This window comes from Anarrhichthys ocellatus, unplaced genomic scaffold (assembly GCF_004355925.1).
Source record: "Anarrhichthys ocellatus isolate YVR2014 unplaced genomic scaffold, GSC_Weel_1.0 scaffold14, whole genome shotgun sequence".
In the NCBI taxonomy this organism is placed as follows: Eukaryota; Metazoa; Chordata; class Actinopteri; order Perciformes; family Anarhichadidae; genus Anarrhichthys; species Anarrhichthys ocellatus.
Window position 1 is genome coordinate 727,482 of NW_022280044.1, and position 18,940 is coordinate 746,421.

An 18,940-nucleotide genomic window follows, 5' to 3' on the forward strand; every position below is an offset into this window, starting at 1 on the left:
GGGGGGGGATAAGATGATTCAGCATCCTGCTGAGGGAGACGAGGAAGAACGGTTCAAGCCGAACCTCAACGAAGAAGACGATCAGGTTCCGAAGATATCAGAGAAAGCTGAATCCAGCGAGAGATGGAAGAGTGCAATTCAACAAACTACAATCATCCAACCAGATGCAGATGTCCAAAGAGGAACTGCCACTCAACCTCCAATCTGCCCATCAGAGCCGTCAGGTGAAACAATACCAGTTTGATGTTCCTAGGCCAAATACATTTAAGTCACAAAATAAAATAATCAGATAAAAATATTAATAAAACAGATCAATAAGCTTTGGATTAAAAAATGTAAATTAAATTTAAATCATAACTAATATAAAGGTGCTTCACAATCTTGCCTGTTTCTCAAACTCTCAGCTGCTGAACGGTGCATAACCTGACTCATACCGATCAATGATAGGAGTCACTGATTCTGGTCACATGCGATCCTTTTCATTTTGTAGGTAGTTCCTCTTTATTCATTGAACAGTCCATCATATTCTTCATTCATTCCATTTATTTTGTTTATTTCATTGTTTAGTTGTGTCGTTAGTCAAATAAATATTGAATTTACAAAGAACTTGATCATTTGATTTGTGTGTATGAAATAATAGGTCCCTGTACACTTTGAGAAGAACTCAACCCTGAGATTAAGATTTAATTGATTAATATCAAATTTTGTTTCCCCTAAATTTCCGAAATTGGGTGGCGTCCAAAATGTAATCTTATGTTAAAGTCTGTTAGTTAAACCTATGGTGTCTTATTGCGTAAGCTACCATCAAGTACCGTCATTCTCTTATACTAATGTCATAATTGAATTATTTATAATCATTACATATCTTGATATTTATTCATTATTATTTATTAAATCTGCTACCAGCAACAACGCTACACTCAGCTCTGTGCAGTTCAAGGCCAAAGAGAAGGAGAGCATGGATGATGGCTTTGTAAGCTTTCTGATGTGCTGAGACGCTCTCCAGCGTAAACGTAATTACGGCCTGACAGCGGGCAGCGGCCCCATAATCAGAAGCTGGTGATTGGAGCATGCAGCTCATGACCAGGAGAGGCAGTGACGCTGAAAAGTAATTAAAGTCACCCGCAGAGTGGAGCCATGCAAACTGAACTCCCAGCTTGCTGCAACACCCCTTCTTGACTTCTCGCTGTTCTATTATTCTCGCTCTCCTTGTCTCTCCTCATTCTTGTTTCATTCTCTCCCCCATCCTGCTGCTGCATTTGACTCTGTTCCCTCCCTCCCCCCCCCAACCCATCGTCCCCCTAAACTCCTGTCTTGCTTTTTTCTCCATCTGTCCATCAATCCTCCAGCCTGTGAGTGTTTTTCTCCTCAACCATCCATCACCCGCTGACTCATGAACGTAGCAGCTACCTGTTTTGTGCAAAAGTAGTGAATAAATGGACCACAGCATCCCTCAACTCTGTGACACACACACAAACACACACACACACACACACACACACACACACACACACACACACGTACAGACATTATGCTTGTTCAAAAACAAAGTGATTTTACAGTGCACTTTTTAAAGTAACTATGGTAGTCATTACGCTATACTTTTAAAGGCCATGTAGCTCAAATGCAATAAACACTTCCTGGTGTGTGTGTTGGTTCTTTGTGTCTGCACACATGTGTATTCCTGTATCTCTGCATGTATAATTTATTGCCTCAACATCCTCTCAAATCTCTCAGATGTGGGACCAACTTTCCTCCTAAAGCGAGCGGTGTCTATCTAATATTACTTGCCGTGCGTGCTGCAGAGTGTGAGCTTACCTCCAGCTAAGCCTTTGTGCTATGCAAAGGAGGGAAAGATTACCCCTTACACTGCTCCCCTGTTCATAGCCCCCCTGGCTCACCCGTGGGGAGCTCAGAGTATGGAGAGAAAGGGGGTGGCCGTTGTGAAACTATGTGGATTGGTGACTTAATCCGTTTTCATGTTTAACACAGTTCAGGCACTGTACGTAGACTATAGTGTCTACTTGCACTGTAACTACTAAAAAGATGTTTAAGAAGCTAATGTTCTTAATTTCCCCCACTCTGAGAAAAGCTAACCAGCCAATGAGCAGGGACACGACATGGTGATGAGCCAACTTAACGAGCATCAGTTAGCGAATTAAATGAGTGTAGACAGCGTGTCAGGGGAACATGTGTGTAATCCCTCCCCCGAGGATCAATGAAGTTCAGTTCAATTACACGCAGCATGCTTGTCATATTGTCATAACTACAAGCACGTGAAGCACACTCAATGATGTGCTCAATGGCGGAAGAAGATTCCAGATTCTTTGCTTTAGTTAAAGTTGGGTACTACGATTTAAAGCTGGTGAACATAGTGGAGTATCTGGTGTCTATAGTAACCTTTGGTTGCGATCCTATACAGCTGAAAGAAGAGGGAATATTGACTGATATTTGCCAGGTGGCCAGAGACACGACTCTGAATTAATGCTAATGGTGCTCTGGATGTGTTAAATGTGTAAACAGGCGATTGTTTGCTAAAATGTTCACCATATCAACTTAATGTCAATGTTGTACTTAAAGTATGAAAAGTTAAACTAGGCCTACTCATCATTACGCTGAATGGTCCCTTTTAGAGTGTAAATAGGTGTGGAAGTAATGAATTAGGCTACATTTACTCTTGTTACTGTAAAAAGAATAGATTGTAGTATTGTAGCCTACTAGCCGCATTTCAATTCTCATCCGTAACACATTCAAGCTGCATTTTGGTTTTGAAAATAGTCATAGTTCAGGATGAAATATGTTATTATTTATTTTTTGGTCTGCATTTCTGTCTTGCCCACGGTAGACTAAATGTTATTTATTCATTTGTCATGTTACATGCATTGTTCTAGTTTTTCCATGCACTGACACTGATGGAGCCCTGCTATTTGAACATGAATCAGATTTTGCATTAATGAGTTTGGAAAGCCTCTACCTTTATACATATTCTTATTCATTGAAGATAATTAAATATAATGTGGTAATTACCATGCATAGTGGGACAACTTACCCGGTGATGAGGCGCATTCTGTACTTAACCATATAAGTCTATATTAAAGTGACGAGCAAAAATCTTAAAATTATACACTTGTGCGCTAGAATTTATGATTCCATTCAATATGGAAAACTTTGATGTACTGTGACAGAGAAATTGATGTGAGAGCATAAAATGCGACAAGACGCCCTGCTCTCCCCTGATTCTCACCCATGAAGTAGGTTATGACACCCTCCCTGCAGATACCTCAGTGAAACAAATCAATCATCCTCATGCTCTGTGATCCTGCAGTGCGCGTTTGGGAAGTGCAGACTAGATGTTACTGTCCGGGGCTCGCAGTTTGTGAACTGTTCAGAAATGCACAAGAATGCAATTAAAAATCAGGCCTCATAATGGGGTATGGTTAGGATTATTGTACCTTGTGGCCTGATTACAAAAATGAGCTTCCATAATCTGCCTTAATTAAGCAGTGATTTAACGCACCACCTGGCGAGCACGTCAAGTGACTCAAATCAAACACACCTATGATGTTGCGTCATCAACAGGTGCAGGTTGCGTCCATAGCTAACATGCTAAATGCTAACATTAGGTATGTGACTGCAGAGCATCATTCAGCTAAAACACTTTGATGAGCGCAGTGGAACAGCTCAGCGAGAGACCAAGTGGACTGGTACTTATGCACGGTGCGTGGAGGTGCGCGGTGTGCGGTGTGCACAGGACGCACAGGAGTGACGTTCAGACAGGCGAGCGTCTGTGTGTTACGTTTCCACGCAATGTATCAAAACTGTACTGCAGCTGTCTTTTTTGTTTTTGTTTTTTGCTTCATTGTGTGTTTGGGGCTTCAGGCGCTGTGAAGTTTATATTGTTTGTACATCTCCATGTAGTTGCTTTGGTCAAGTGTGTTTTACTCATCTGTTGATTGTAAAAGGAGTGGCAAGTTAGTTCACTTCTGTGTTGTCCATAGACATGCATATATATATATTTTTGTGTGTCTGTGTTTTCTCTCTTTTGATTAATTCCAGTGGCTACAGTCAACTTCATAAGGTGACAGCATGTCAGTGTTGTGTTTACAGCTCGTTAGTTGGGCCTCCAAAAGGACAAAGAAAGCAGGATAGTTAAAAGTAGTAATACCACAAAGTAGGCCTCTACGCTCCACCACTAGATTTCCTGTTAAATGCACAGGCTCTGTGGTTTTGCAGCTCTTTTGCTCTCAAGCGTGCCGTTTTTGGACTCCTTTTATACATGCAGGACAAGGGTTAATGCTGCCGAACTGATCCGTGTATTTCCGTACAATGGTACCCTATGTACCCAACATCTTATTCACGGGCTTGAAGTGAGCAGCAAGTTGGCTAATGGGCGTTTTATTTTAGAGAGTAAGAATCATTGCAAAGCTCAGTGGCATGAAAGACCACAAGGGCTGCAGCCACAGCCACTGTATACTCATTTGGTCGACGCGGCCCTGTGTTGCAGAGCAAATCCCTTTACACTGCGCTCTTTGTTTCATTTTGAGCTAATCTCTTGCACCATTTCTCTCTGCCTTTCTGTAAGGAAACATGCTGATTTATCATTTTAGAGGAATTAAGCAGCTTATACATGTACTGTACACCCACACTTAACACATGTCAGATCTCCCTGACTGGTTTAGTGTATACACACAGTTTTCATATTTTGAAAGATATTTTTTACCCTCCTACGTTAAATAATCAACTCCTGGCTGAACTACATTCCGGTGAATACCACAGATGATGAAAACCACAAAGTCGCCTGATTTCTATTCTCACAGACACGGGTCTGTTGCAGAGAGATTGGCGGTGATTGTGTTCAAGCTCTCAGGTTTGTGGGGAACTAAAAAGTCGAGCATTCATAGGTTGACACTGAGAGCACGAGATACCGGCATGAAACATGAGTGACATGTAAAAGAGGATGTGTTTTTGAGTGCAAACACCCCACAGGTTGGGAGCAGAGTACAGCTTCATTTCAATGTTTCCCCGAAGACGAAAGTACCATTGTGCTCGAGGAGAGGACGAGAACTTTTTTTGTTTTTGTTTTGGCCTTGTTTTTTTCTGTTTTAATTTCATTTTCATCATACCAAAATAATAAAAATGTAATATTTCCACACCCCTAGAGAGCATAAGACAGTTCCTGCTGAAGTTATTTCCCTTTGAAAAATAGGCAAATATGGGAGGCATGGTGTCCCAGCTGTAAGCTTCACTGTGGGAAAGATTGGGTTGTGATCTTGGTTTTTCCTGTGGGGAGTTTAGAATTCCTCTCACAGTCAAAAGATTTACTCATCGAGTCAGATTGTCTGTGCTAGCCTTGTTATGGTTTTTGCAGCGTGTTTTCGGTGCTTCCTCGCCTTCTGCCTGGTGCATGCTGGGATGGGTTCGACCCCCTCATGACTTTGACTAGATATATTCACTATATGCCGGCTATAAATGACAGAATTTCTGAATTAGAAATATGATTGTTCAGAACCTGTCAGTCAGTATGGCTTTATGAATGACACAAAGCTTTCAGAGAACGCTCTGGTACACTCCATTGGCCTAATTAGCAGGCGGTCATGTCAGTGTTAACACTGCAGCCCGAGTGCACGCTGGTGGCAGAATAACACATTTCCAGGAAACTGCGGCGAAACGTACAGTGGGACTCGTGGATGAAATGACATGCAGTCCATCTCCTGTTCTGTTACAGCTGTTAGAGATGAATGGATGTAATGATTAGCTCATGTGGGATGCAGAGCACATGCTGCATTTAAAAACGGAATAATGCAGACAGGAGAGGAGGGAAATAGAACATAGTACATGTAGAAAGTTACCATTCTTTTTACATCGCTAGATGTTAAACATAATAAATCCAAGCATGTATGTATCTATATTGGATAGTGGAATTCCTAATACTAGGAGTACATTAGGAATAACAGACGAAGGGCGAATACATAAGGAAAAAACACTATGTATATTAAAGAATATGTTTAAATTTGTCCCATTCAGTCTCTCTTTAGTCTCTTGTATATTTGTACAGAGCAAATATTCCAGCCGAGGTGAAATCCCACAGAACATAATTGAGATCACTCATAATAATACAGTGTGTGCAAACTACTCCGGTATACAATAAACATCAATTCTACTCATTTGACATTTAATTGTTCTTCAAAGCTAAATTAAGCAACTGGTTGTCAGATACTCTGACATGAAAGTGTAAAATGAAATCCTACTATAAGCGTAAACATAATCATCTTTTGATTTTCACGACGCACGTCTGTGCAGCAGCTGAAAGCTTTCAGGCGCCGCTGAAGTACTTCATGTGTTTCACATTCGCTGTGTTGAAACATGTTTTTTTTTTTTTTAAGAGCTTTGCGGATGTTTTTACTCTGATTGGCTAATCTGGCAACATCTTTAACTGTCTGGGTCAAAGCCAGGAGAGGCTTATTGGTTCCATCGACAGATGGACCATTTTACAACCAAACTATTTAAAACTGCTGCTGTTTAGGACCCCATAAAACCCAAATCTGAGTCGTACTATGTTGTCCGCCTCAAATACAAATCTGTGTGTGAATGCATCAGTATAGGACTTTCTATTGTTTAGGCAACAGATGACAGCCAAATGTGTATTATGATGAAAACCAGTGATCTTCTTTAGTTCTTATGTTATCTAGATTTCATCCGAAGCATTGTAATATATCTCCTGGATGCTTATCTGTGAAAAAGACAAATAATATCCTTTTTGATTTCATTGCTTGTCTTTGGCACAGTTATTAATCCCACATCATCTCTAAGTCATTAGATCCGCCTGTTCCTTGTGTTAAAGAGGATAGTTCAATTGGAAAGAAGAGGGGTAACACCGCCCTCTTCTGGGCTTTGTTGTCATAACGTGGTCATCATCAACTCTCTGGTCAGGAGCTCCCACAAACGTTACTCCATAAAACACAGAATTAAGTCAGTTGAAGCAACAAGCTTTCCATCAAAGTAACAAGCTTAAACTATTATGTCTCTTGTATTTAGGAACTCGGGCTCAGAAACCGGTGAGGAGAAGTTCTGATAAAACAAACCCTGTAAATCAGGGCACCAGGGCCACGTCATCTGATTCCTTTTATTTGTCTGAATAGAAAACAATCATGATGATACCACAGAGCCCTGAAGGGCCACTTTGCTCTAAATAACCTCATCAGAGAAACACTCTCCGCTCCCCTCCTGTCTGTGCGTATAAGAGCCTGTTGACCCAGACAACACTCAAGACTTCCCCTCGTCTCCAATGGAGACGCATGCTGTCACAGAAAGACCAACGATTTTACTCTTCCATGTTTTTTTGGGACAGCAACCAATGATTGTTTTTCATTGCCGATTCATTTGATGATTGTTTTCTTCTGTAGAGGCTCCCTGTGGAGTTGTTGACCATTAGCCGTGCTACAACGCAATGTCTTTGTGAGTGGGTCCCTGTTTTAATTGTTCTTGTGCTCGCACATGAGCATGGGGGTGACACGACACACATTCCTGCCAGTGGTTTCACACTATGCCACCATTTCGCAGATGGCGGTAATGTGTCAACAAAAGCAGTGAAGAAGACTTTTCGATCTTAAAACTGGATTTAAACATTGCAGGTTTAAAAACGATTTGATTTCTTTTATGAAGAAGAAATATATTCAACATGTTTGTTCGATCTAACACATGTTTCAGTGCGAAACACTGAATATAACTTTTGTTTGTTTTCTAGAAAACTCTCAAGGACACCTTTTATTAAGGAATTGTTTTTTCTATTAAAAATGAGAAAATAGCAAAAATAAAACACCATTGCAATTTTCCAGAGTCCAAGGTGTCAACTTCAGATGTACTGTTTTGTGTGTCTGTCAACCCAAAACATTCACACTGATATAAAACAGAGAAAGTAGACATTCCTTGCGTTTCAGACAAAAGTTTGATTACAGTACATTGAAAGAATTGCCATATATTTTAAAAGCTGCACTTTCTAAAAAGGCACACTTTATAAATGGCCTTTTAAATATTTACTTTATTAATAGCCATTAAAAAGTGCTTTTCAGATCAGTAATAAACAATTGAACAAACTCCCCCAAACCATTTAAACTGTGAGAAACAAATAAACCTGAGGAGGAGCAACAGAGATGGACTGTTGCAGTGTTGTACCCTACAAGGACATGTATTTAAGTACAGCATGTTATCGGCCACAGAGCTGCAGTTTTGCCGTATCTCCACAGGATGGAGGCAGAGACCATCACTTGATGTCATTCAAATGAACCCCAGGTATGCCTTTGTGATGTAAGATGACAGTTGAAAATACCAGCCCTATGACAAGCAGTCAAACTCCTCCCCAAACTACCGTCAACACAATAGCTCACATTCCTTCAGGGACTTGCTTATTAAAATAAATCCGGTCAAAGAGTCATTTAAACGTGGTGGTTTCTCCATTGTGTCCGTGGAGCACTGGCCTGTGCCAAAGAGTTCCAGAAAGAAGCACAATACTGAACGTCATCTCAGAGCGGAGACTGAGTGTGGCAGGAATCAGGCCTGGGTGTGGCTAGAGAAATTGAACTCAGCTTTCCAAAGATGTGATAAACCACAGTTAATTTATGTTTTAACAGGGGGGGGGGGCAATCACTTTTTCACACAGGGCCATGTAGGTTTGGATTTTCTTTCCCCCTTAATAATAAAAACCTTCATTTAAAAACTGCATTTTGTGTTTACTTGTGTTATCTTTGTCTAATATTTAAATTTGTTTGATGATCTGAAACATTTAAGTGTGACAAACATGCAAAAAAATACGAAATCAGGAAGGGGGCAAACACTTTCACACAACTGTAGCTTTCATCTGAAAAGTTAAATTCTTCAATGATATTAGAGCTGCAACAATAAATTGACAGATTGATGTCGCTTGACATAATCGGCAGCTATTTTAACAATCGATTAATCATTAAAGTAATTTATTCATGCAGAAAATGCGATGGCCAACCTCTGAAATATGGAGATTTTCTGCTTTTCTCTACTTTATATCATATTAAACTGATCTTTGGGTTTTAGACTGACATAAGGAGACATTTAAAGACATCATCCAAATGATTAATCTAAAAAAAATAATCGGAAGATGAATCAATAATAAAATAATCATTAGTTGTAACCCTAAATGATATATTGGGATACTTGTGACTGTAGCATTACTGATTGTTTTTAACAATCTAAAGAGCTTCAAACATCATGAATTGCCAATAAAATACTCTTCTCTGTAATTCTATCTCATCAAGTCATGAGGTTCGAGGAAACATCTGATGACGCTCTAGTGTGTGTTCATCCAACAAAGAAGTTAGTGTATGTAAGAGTGTACGTGTGTGGTTGGGGAACTAATGAACCCGGATAAAAAGGAAGGATTCATTTTACATTTTACAAGTGACAAGATGAGGTCACACGGACACGACGTGGAAAACACCTGACTTTTTTATTCCTCACCACAAAACCACCTGTTTGAATACTAACCACAACCTTAAACTGACACAAGCCTTTGAGGAAGTTTGACGTTTTGGAAAGTACGCATAAATATACTTTGTAGATAGTTCGATGATCTAACTGACAGCAAAGCGAATAAGCATTTTCCCAACTATGTCTAACTATTTCCTTATCATTATCTTTTATTGATGTTTAACTCGTGGTAATGTGTAAAGAGAGGAACCTTTACGTCACGACAAAATAAAACAAACAAAAGCCAAGTGATTCTTACTACACCCATCTTTGTACCGAGTGTCGTCAAACAATAATTATAATAAAGGAGTTGATCCACTTTAATCACGTCGACTTCTCAAAACGGGAAGTGGTTGATTGTTGTTTGAGAAGTTGTTCAGTGTGAATCAGGTCAAGGCCAAGAAGAATGGTCCCCAAACCTTCTTAAAGACTTCTTCTTTCCCCGTCGTTCTGTACGCCACCGTCTCTTACGATGGCATCTCGAACACTTGTTCCACCCGTTCATTAAAGGTAATGACATTGTTATTGTGGCCGACCGAAGCCACAGTCTCCGATGTTTTGTCAGTGTGTTGGGCTCTGGGGTTAAGCCATGTATACAATAGCTATTTCAGTATCATTAAATCTTGTAAAGCCATAACTGACAGACCCCTTCATGTACAAAAAAATTAAATTGTCTCGCACACCTTTAAACGACCACCTCTGTTATTACTAACCTGCTTTTTGGGGGCCCTGTTGTCATCCCCGGAGGAGCCCGGACTCTGATGTGTTAGGCAATCGCTGATTTGGCAGCTTTCCAGCAGCTGAGGCACACCAGCTATCCTGTTGATACTTAATCTGACTCTTGCGCTTACACACACACACACACACACACACAAACGCAGACTTGCAGGCAGGTATGCGTATGAAGGCGCACACAAACACAAGGCTTACGCAAGCCTCGGCCAGCCATGCCTAGGGTAGTCATAACACACAGACGGTGGAGACATGCCAAGATGTTATAGGTCAAACAATGATTCATAAGCAAAAGTGGATACGATTTTAAAAAGAAAGGATTATATGTATTTAAGTATGAAAAGTGCTGGTGTTTGATGAGTTGCACGGTTACCGCTGAGGAAAGAAAAGAGCGAGTGCTGTATCTGCTTCCCTCCCCCCCCCCCTCCCCCCTTTTACGTGTTCCAGGAAAAGACACTGACCCACTGTTGACATTTGTGTGTTTGAGGAGTTAAATGTTACATTACGCAAAGGTCAGAGAAGAGTAAACGGTTAGAGGCAGAGATGGAGAGAGAGGGAGAGGTTTCTTTTTTTTTCCTTTTCAAGGAGGAAATTGAAAGCGCTGACTAAAATGAGAAAATGTAAAGAGAGCTCTTGCGGGTAAACCTTCTTGGCATGAGGTGCAGGTGGTTGCATGTGTGTGTGTGTGTGTGTGAGGGAGACGAGCAATAGTAATGAAAAAAAAACATGTTAATATGAAAAAAATGTGATCTTTATTCAACATCTCCACACATATTTCTAATATACATATTTACACCTTTTTGTACAATGAATATATCTCGTATGTAACCCGTCTGGACCAGTAATAGCCTCTAGGTTGTGTCACAAATACATAATTCACAGTGCAATATGAAGTATGTGCACCCGTGTCAGTTTACTCTACGTGTCACATGAATGTGTGACTCTGCTTGTACGAACCAGGAACAAAATCCTAAATCTCTGAAATTACTTTTCTGCCAGGAACAAAAATTCAGATTGTCACAAAATCCGTTCCCATCTGGTATCCCGAGCAGATGAGGGGGAATAATAATTAAAGAACCGCAGCAGACGTTTTATTAACCTACTGGTTGACCCACACATGTAATGCACAGCGCTTCTCAGATATGCCCGATTTTTAGTACCGTCTTCAAAAAAATGATTGTGCCAGAATGAAATAGCTGGCTGCAGATCGAGCCTGCAAGGATAAACGTCACTGAAGCTCTGCATCCGCCTGTCACAATCCAAGACAAAAACGTCTTTTTAAGAACGTGGTGCATCATGTCTCCAACTATGATGACTAGTCTCCTTGGATACAGCTTCCAACGGCAAAAAAATCAAAGGGAAAAGAAAGTACCATAAAAGAGGTGAAACAGTCGGAACAGATTCTTCCAGCCAAGGTCAGGACCATTTTCTACAGACTCGCTCAAGTGTTGAGTCATCATTAGACAACCGACATCAAATATCGCCTGACTGCGACTGATTCAGAGCCCTTCAGTTTATGAAACACAGTGATACGGGCACAACACTCCGCACCGCTCAGCTTTGTTAAAGCAGCACAGCTGGACATAATGTTCCAACAGAAATGAACAAAACACGTTCAACTGCTCAACTGAGAAAGTCTTCATTTTTCAGAAGTAGGTTTCTTTCCTAACTGGATATTTTGACACATTTCTGAAAACAACAAAACACAACATTGTTGGATTGAGAGATAACTCCATGGCGTTGTAATTCAAGTGGAAGTACTATTTGAATTGTCTGTTCATTTGAACTTTTCCCCCTGAAATGCAGCATGCATTTAGACTTAAGATGTATCCAAGCATCCCTGTTGCTGCAAAGGCATGTGACCGAGTCTGATTTTATTTGAAGAAGCATTAGTGTGGGCTAACTGCACATGCAGCGTTTCAGAGGAGCTGAACAGATTGATTACAGTCACATTTAATAGACACTTCCTGTTCTGATGCAACCTTTTTAGATGATAAATTCAGATATGAGCATGTTTTTGAATAGCTAAATGATTTAGTTTTAACTGTTAAAATTATCTAACTTCCTCTGTTAGCCATTTACAAGGACTTGTGTTCGCCCAGTACCACTGCTTATTATTGAGTGTGTGTGTGTGTGTGTGTGACTTCTCAGTGAGTTTTACACTCGTAACATCCTGCTGTTCTCAACCTTCTGTGAAGGGTGTGAGATTTGTAAAAGCGCTCTACTTGCTGAGACGTTGCCAGATTGGCAGTGAGACACCTTCGTAGCGTCCCCCGCTGAGTGTGACACATCAGTCCTCTGCTAAGCGTCTTTCTCACTCTATGACACTGCCTGCTGCGAGACGTCAAGCTTGTGCTAGGCCTTCCACGAGCTGGTCCGTGAGTCAGCCCGGCGGAGCCTCCAGCCTGGTCGGAGACTAGAGTGAGAGGAACAATGTCACGTCACGTCTCCTCGCCTCCCATTCAGGATTCATCTAATGCTTTCTGAAGCCTTGTGAGTCCAGGCTGAGAGCAAGCACCGGTGACTATTGTTTGCCATGGGTTAATTCTCTGTGATACACTCATAGTAGCCTGCAGAGATTATTTTGTGAACGTAATCTGGCAAATTCAAGTCCTTGTTGTTTCTTTTAGCACCAAATAATTTCAAAAACATACATAAAGAAGGATCATGGTGAACAATGCCCGTAGCAAGTAATACACATACGACAAGAAAAATACAGTACAGTGAGTTCTTGTAGAAAGCTAATGAAACAAATGGGGTTTCTAAAATGTGCCATTGTAAAACCACAACAATGGATCCCTCATAGCAATTCCTGTTTTGGTCCCTCAGCCAGTCTCGGCTGAATCGAGTCCGTCAGCAGAACAGATCATCATCCTCTTCCACATTAAAGGATGGCACCATCTGTTCTGCCGAGCTCACTTCCTGTTCACCCAGTGCCACTTCCTGCGACGACGGCGGCTGGTGGAACCACGGGTGAGCAAGCAGCTCAGTCGCCGTGAGTCTCTCCCAGGGTTCCTTCCTCAGCAGGCTCTGGAGCAGACACTTGGCCCTGGGCGACAAGCCCTCTGGCAAACAGCACTGGCCTCTGCGGATTTTGGAAAACAGCGTGGCCGGGTCCGGGTCATGGAACGGGTAGCGGCCAACCAGCATAGTGTACAGCATGACCCCCAGGCTCCACATGTCGGCCATCTTGCCAGAGTAAGGCGCGGAGCCGCTGAGGATCTCTGGGCTGACGTAGGCGGGGCAGCCGTGAGTGTCTGACATGGAGTCGTCGGTGGGGTCCTCTAGGACGCGACAGTCCTCGAGGCTTTCTAGTCTCACCTGTGTCCTGTGAAGGAAGAGTCAAAATAAGGTCAGGAACATTTTCAACGGACCTTTTTAAAAAGCTGTGACAATTAAAAGAAGTTCAATGTAATATATTCCTTTAACTGACAGCAGCTTGTAGAAAGGATCCCCTTTCTACAAGAACAGCAGCTACTAGTGAGAGCTTTAGTCGCACTGTAACAGTGACATCATCTGTTATCTTGTACACTTTGTAGTGAAAAGCAAAGAACTTGATCTCCATCCCCCCCAAGATCCAACTCTGCATGTCACAAGCAGAATAGTTTTTGCAGAATTTCATGTTGTTGTTGGAAATGATGTCCTCGGAGTTCTCATGTTCAACAATATTTAAAATCAAAGTCATTCCTCGATCTAGTACAACACTGATAGTGTGTAGTGTTTGTGTGTTTCCAACAGTGGCTTTGTTCAACACTGTCAGACATTTCAGTGATCTATTAAATGTAAGTCACTGATTGCATCACAGGAAAAACAACCATCCTTTCTTGAGCCTTAAGCGGCACAACAGATGGACACACACACACATACACACACACACACACACACACACACACCACAGACACCAGTGAACTCCCTATGACCTAAGTGCACAACAGTGAGTCCAGTTTGAGAATCAGAGCTGCCTAAGTACATTTCCAATGACTTCCTGGCACACATGGTCACATGCACACTCTCACACAAAAATATACAACTCCTCCTCCTCCTCCCTTACTCTCACTCACAATGCTATATTTAGCCATGTTAATGACAGGACGATGGGTTTAGTCCAGCGCCAGAGCAACTGACATTGTGAAAGTGTATTTGCAGAATAGGACATTTACGGCTGAAGCGCTCTTTCAAAATGATTGATGGAATGAGAAAATGAATTATTAATTTTCAACAGCGACAGACGTGCCATGACTTTAATTGAAATTTCATTTGTGCCTCTTAAGATTTGCTCCCGAGACTAACACAGTGATTGAGGCTTTATCAAGTAGCGTGCTGCTTTACCTCACATTCAGAGGATCGACCGACTCTGTGAGACACTTCAGCTGTCAGACAGAGTGGCTGGAGAGAGAAATAATCAGCCAGAGAGGGGATGAAAAGAGTGACATCCAGGAGGACCGAGATAGAAAGCAAATGATATTTAAACACCAAGATAGTGGGGGAGATAAGTCGGGGGAGGAGAGCGAGCGATGGAGACAGAAAAGGAAACAGAACAGAGAGAGTTAGAGGGGTGGAGAGAGTGACTCATCCTTCTGTTGAGAGTACATTTCTCTCTCTCTCTCTCTCTCTCTCTCTCTCTCTCTCTCTCTCTCTCTGCGGCTATCTGCACCTGGGTCCCACACTTGCGGCGCCAGCCATCCCATAATTACCCTCAAATGGCTGTTGCCACATCAGTGACGCACGGGAAGGCCGGCCCAGCAGTGAAGCTCTGCATGCTTCGCAGTGCTAGTCACTTTCCCTAAAGTGTGTGTGTGTGGGTGTGTGTGTGTGTGTGTGTGTGTGTGTGTGTGTGTGGAGATAGCATTTGTCAAATTGTTGTGACTTTCTGGCTTGGGTGCTGCATTGTTGGCAGGGACATTACATCACAGCGTGATTGTTGGGGTTTGAAAGATGCCCGATTTTGGATTTGGAAAACTGTATGATGGGATTGATGAGGTCACCCAGAATTGCAACATTTCAAGGAGACTTGTATCGATGTGCGTCAAAAGTCTGTCTGTGATCAGATAGAGAGGCAGCCATCTCGGGGTGAACAAAAGCTAAATTCCACACTATCGGCCAAATCTGCAGCTTTTTTTTTTTTTACAGCCGCATCACGGTAAGATCATCCGTAGTGGCACTGCAGTATGTCGCCAGCCAAAGTCTAAAGAGAAGTTAAGAAAGATGTCATCCCACGACTCCAGGGTCAAGTGGGTCTTGTGGATGTACCAGCATCAATGTTGCAATGCTGTAACTCTGCTCACAAAATACTGAATTGAAGGCATAAGCCATTGAGCTGGCTCTGAATGTTTAATCGGCGTTCATACGGACATGCATGCATGGACACACACACACACACAAAGAAAGAGAATGAGCTATGCAGCCCCCCCTCCTCTTCCCCTCTGCACATATACTCTGTGACTCATCGCTCTGCAGCCGTATAGCTATCAGAGGGACACAACCAACTTCAACTTCTCTCACTGGCTGTCTGCTCTCATTCATCCAGTGTGACCCTGCTAACCCAGAGGTCATGGCTGGGGAATGTTACTGTTGAGAAGTCTCCATGAAAAAGGGCCTTTGGAAAGCCAAGAGGGGGGGTTGTGCTACATCAGCGCTTACAGGAAAGACTGTGACGCAAGGGCAAAGAGGCGACAAATAGTTTTGTAAGCAGGGGTTTTGTGTGTCTTCCTGTGAACCGAATGTGTAGCACGATGCAGACATTAGGGAGCATGTGTGTGGGAGCCAGTTCCAAGCAAAGCGCTTTGACCTACTCCACCATGCATGGATGACAGTGTATTTCAATGAATCCTTGTTGGAAGCATCGGTTATTCTGCGGAATAATTACGATGTAATTTATGAATAAATAATGAGGAATAAATATATTCTAAGATATAGACTGCAGAAGGAGATGATTGTCTCATTCACCAGCCTCGTCTCGCAGCTCTGCCAAACTACCACCCACTGCATTCACACGTGCATGCGCTCACGCATGCAAAACAAACACGCATACAAAGAGACTAGTCGAAAGTGAGAATGGGAGACAGACACAGAGGGGCGAGAATCTGGGAAGCTATGCAGTCTGCCTCCACAAGTACAGAACCTCCTACTCTATCTGCGCCCACATCGATATCTGCACACATGGCCTGTGTGTATCAGCTGCTGCCGCGGTTTGCTCTGTGCCTTCGCTGGCTCGTCCCACTGCACTGCATGTATTTAAGTCTGAGAGCCTCCAGATAAAGTTAGCTGTTTATTTGAGCTGAATGAAACCGAGACGAATGAATGTGACGCTGAGCAGGTGCCCGGTTACAATTGCGAGAAAGCTTTCAGGTGTCATCTGACACTGAGGACCAGTGTTTTAAGTGTGTTTCCTTGAAAGTACTGCAAGGGATGTGCTTCTTCTCACCTTTTCTCATCTGCAAAGACAAACTTTCGCAGTTTGAGGTCACCCAGCACGATGCCCGCCTGGTGGCAGTGTGCCACAGCCAGGGCCACCTGACGGAAGAGCCTGCAGGCGTGCTCCTCGTCCAGCCTGCGACAACTTTTCACCAGGGTGTGCATGTCCCCAAAGTCCTTGTCCAGGAACACGTAGGCTTTGCGTTCGCCAAGGATGATGTCCCTGACTCCGGCCACATTCTTGTGGGCTGGCAGGATCCCGTAGGCTCTAATCTTTTCCTGGTACACACCCATATCGAAGACCTAAGAGAGGAGAGCAGAACAGAGATGCAGGATGGAAATTAGGAAGATTCAGAGGCAGGGAGGGAGGAGGGAGGGAGGGAGGGAGTGTGTTTTGTGTGTGAGGAGGAGGAGGAGGCAATGGGTCAGTGTGTTCTTAATGATCATCTGAGGAAACAAGCATGCAAATTTGGCAGCGAGTTAAAAAGAAGATAAAGGAGTAGGATATGCTTTGATTCTAGCTGCTTTTGCAAGAGCATGACAAATGAATCAGCAAAGCATGAAGCGATTAACTTTATTAATCAACAAAGCCAAACGCCTGCAGATCTATCATGCAAAAATAATCACATAGATCTGGAGCAGCGGAGGGTACACTCTCATTACCATGAGTCTTTGCCTCACATGTTTGCATTTTGTGTGTGCGTGTGTGCGTGTGTGTCACGGCGCGGCGTATTGCAGTGACGTGTATGCAAATGAGCCGGGTTTAACATACACTTGTATGAAGCCACTGTGCCAAGGAGAAGTGGGTTTCAATAGGTTGCATTTCCACCACACAGCAGAGGCTATGGGGCTGACCGGTCCTTCGTGCTCTTTGTAAACATGTTTGAAATAATGTCGATGTAACTATCCTGAACTATATCACTCCTGTTACTACGCAAAGTGTGACACATTTCACGTGAGACATGTCATTTGGTGAGCAAGTCGGGCTGAATCCTGATGACATGTCAGACGGGCTATTGAGCAACGCGATGAAACACCATTCATTCAAAGAAACATTGCACAACGACGGGATTGCGCATACCTTGCACAGCTGCTCTTCGCCGGTGTCGGTGTTCATCGCGCTGTGCACGCTCTCCCGGTCCGTTAGAGGTAGAAGCAGAAATGGTCCTATCCTGGATGGCCCCTGGTGGGTCGCCGGGAAAGAGTTTGAGACGGGGCTCACCGGGGAACCAGGAGAGGTGCCCAGGAGTCCCTGTGTGTCCCCCGCCTCGGAGCTCAGCCTGGCGCATTTGGCCGGCGGCTGATCGTCTGAGTCCAGCCGCTTGTGCGCGACTCTCCCGATGCGGATGCAGGGTGCCGGGCTGCTCCACTGCAAGTTCATCCTGATGGACCGATTCACCGTCAAAGCAAAAAACGAGATCCCGACTGCTTTAGTATGTGTCCTTTTTAAAATAGACTACAAACGTTGCGCTCCATTTCTCCGTGCGAGATCCATTCTAGTTGAGCTATAAATGAAACTTCAGCGGATTCAGGAATAATCCGACCCACGTCCTTTTTCAGGAGAGCGAATGCCCGTGGCTCTGAGGTCCGTGTACTTCTAGTGAGAAAATCCCGATCCCTCAGAGTCCAGACTGAGAGAGCGGGGGGAGAGAGAGAGAAAGAAAGAGAGACAGAGAATGAAAGAGAGACCGCCTCACACTCGGAGAGAGGCAGAGAGTGAGTGAGCTCCGGTGATGTTGAGCTCAGAGCTCAAACACTCTGCCCAACCAGTCCAGCCTCCTGGTGACACAACCATTGAGCAATCCTGTAACGGCACCGACTCGAGCTCAGCTCTGATGAAACAGCCCCGTCTGTATTACCTTTTCGCAGAAGGCTGCGTGACCGTATGGCGCAAACATTTCTCTCTGTTGGTTTGTTATGGTGTCAACATTCTCTGAATTACTGCTCTGACATTTTGCTGATGCAAAGGAAAAAAAAACCTACCATGTGAGAGGAATGAAGAAATCATCTGCTACTTATCATGGCTGCATCATCAAGCGTGCTCACATGTTTTAGACAATAATTAACAATCCTTAAAGATCGTTCTCTGACTCAGTCGTTTCCTTAATGTTCAGCCATTTATTGCAACAATCTCTCCACAGACCTCCTGTATGGCACCTGAGCTGTTTGCTCTCCAAATGTTAGGCCTCAAGTGTGAACTAGCCCGCACAAAGCTCCGGTGTATGAGCCTTAACTCTAGCTTTAACATCGCCATGATATTTTCCCATGCTGGGCTTGTTTGTTATGTGGATATGACTCA

At 43.1% G+C, this 18,940-nt stretch overlaps 1 protein-coding gene across 1 annotated transcript; it reads right to left on the bottom strand.

The window, feature by feature from the left end:
* Positions 1-10,956: 10,956 nt before the first annotated feature.
* On the bottom strand, positions 10,957-18,476 carry trib1 (tribbles pseudokinase 1). The gene is made up of 3 exons (XM_031854337.1): positions 17,723-18,476; positions 16,652-16,944; positions 10,957-13,555 (listed from the first exon to the last, which is right to left on the bottom strand). Exons 1-3 carry the CDS (start codon positions 18,020-18,022, stop codon positions 13,081-13,083), a joined length of 1,068 nt encoding a protein of 355 aa, XP_031710197.1. The 5' UTR covers positions 18,023-18,476; the 3' UTR covers positions 10,957-13,080.
* Positions 18,477-18,940: the final 464 nt, after the last annotated feature.

Bases quoted from the DNA above. Each gene is read 5' to 3' on its own strand.
- trib1 (XM_031854337.1), bottom strand. From the start codon at position 18,022: ATGAACTTGCAGTGGAGCAGCCCGGCACCCTGCATCCGCATCGGGAGA. The intron at 16,945-17,722 runs GTATGCGCAATC...CTCCTCTCTTAG, and splicing joins GCGAAGAGCAGCTGTGCAAG to GTCTTCGATATGGGTGTGTA. The intron at 13,556-16,651 runs GTGAGAAGAAGC...CTTCCTTCACAG, and splicing joins GTCTTTGCAGATGAGAAAAG to GACACAGGTGAGACTAGAAA.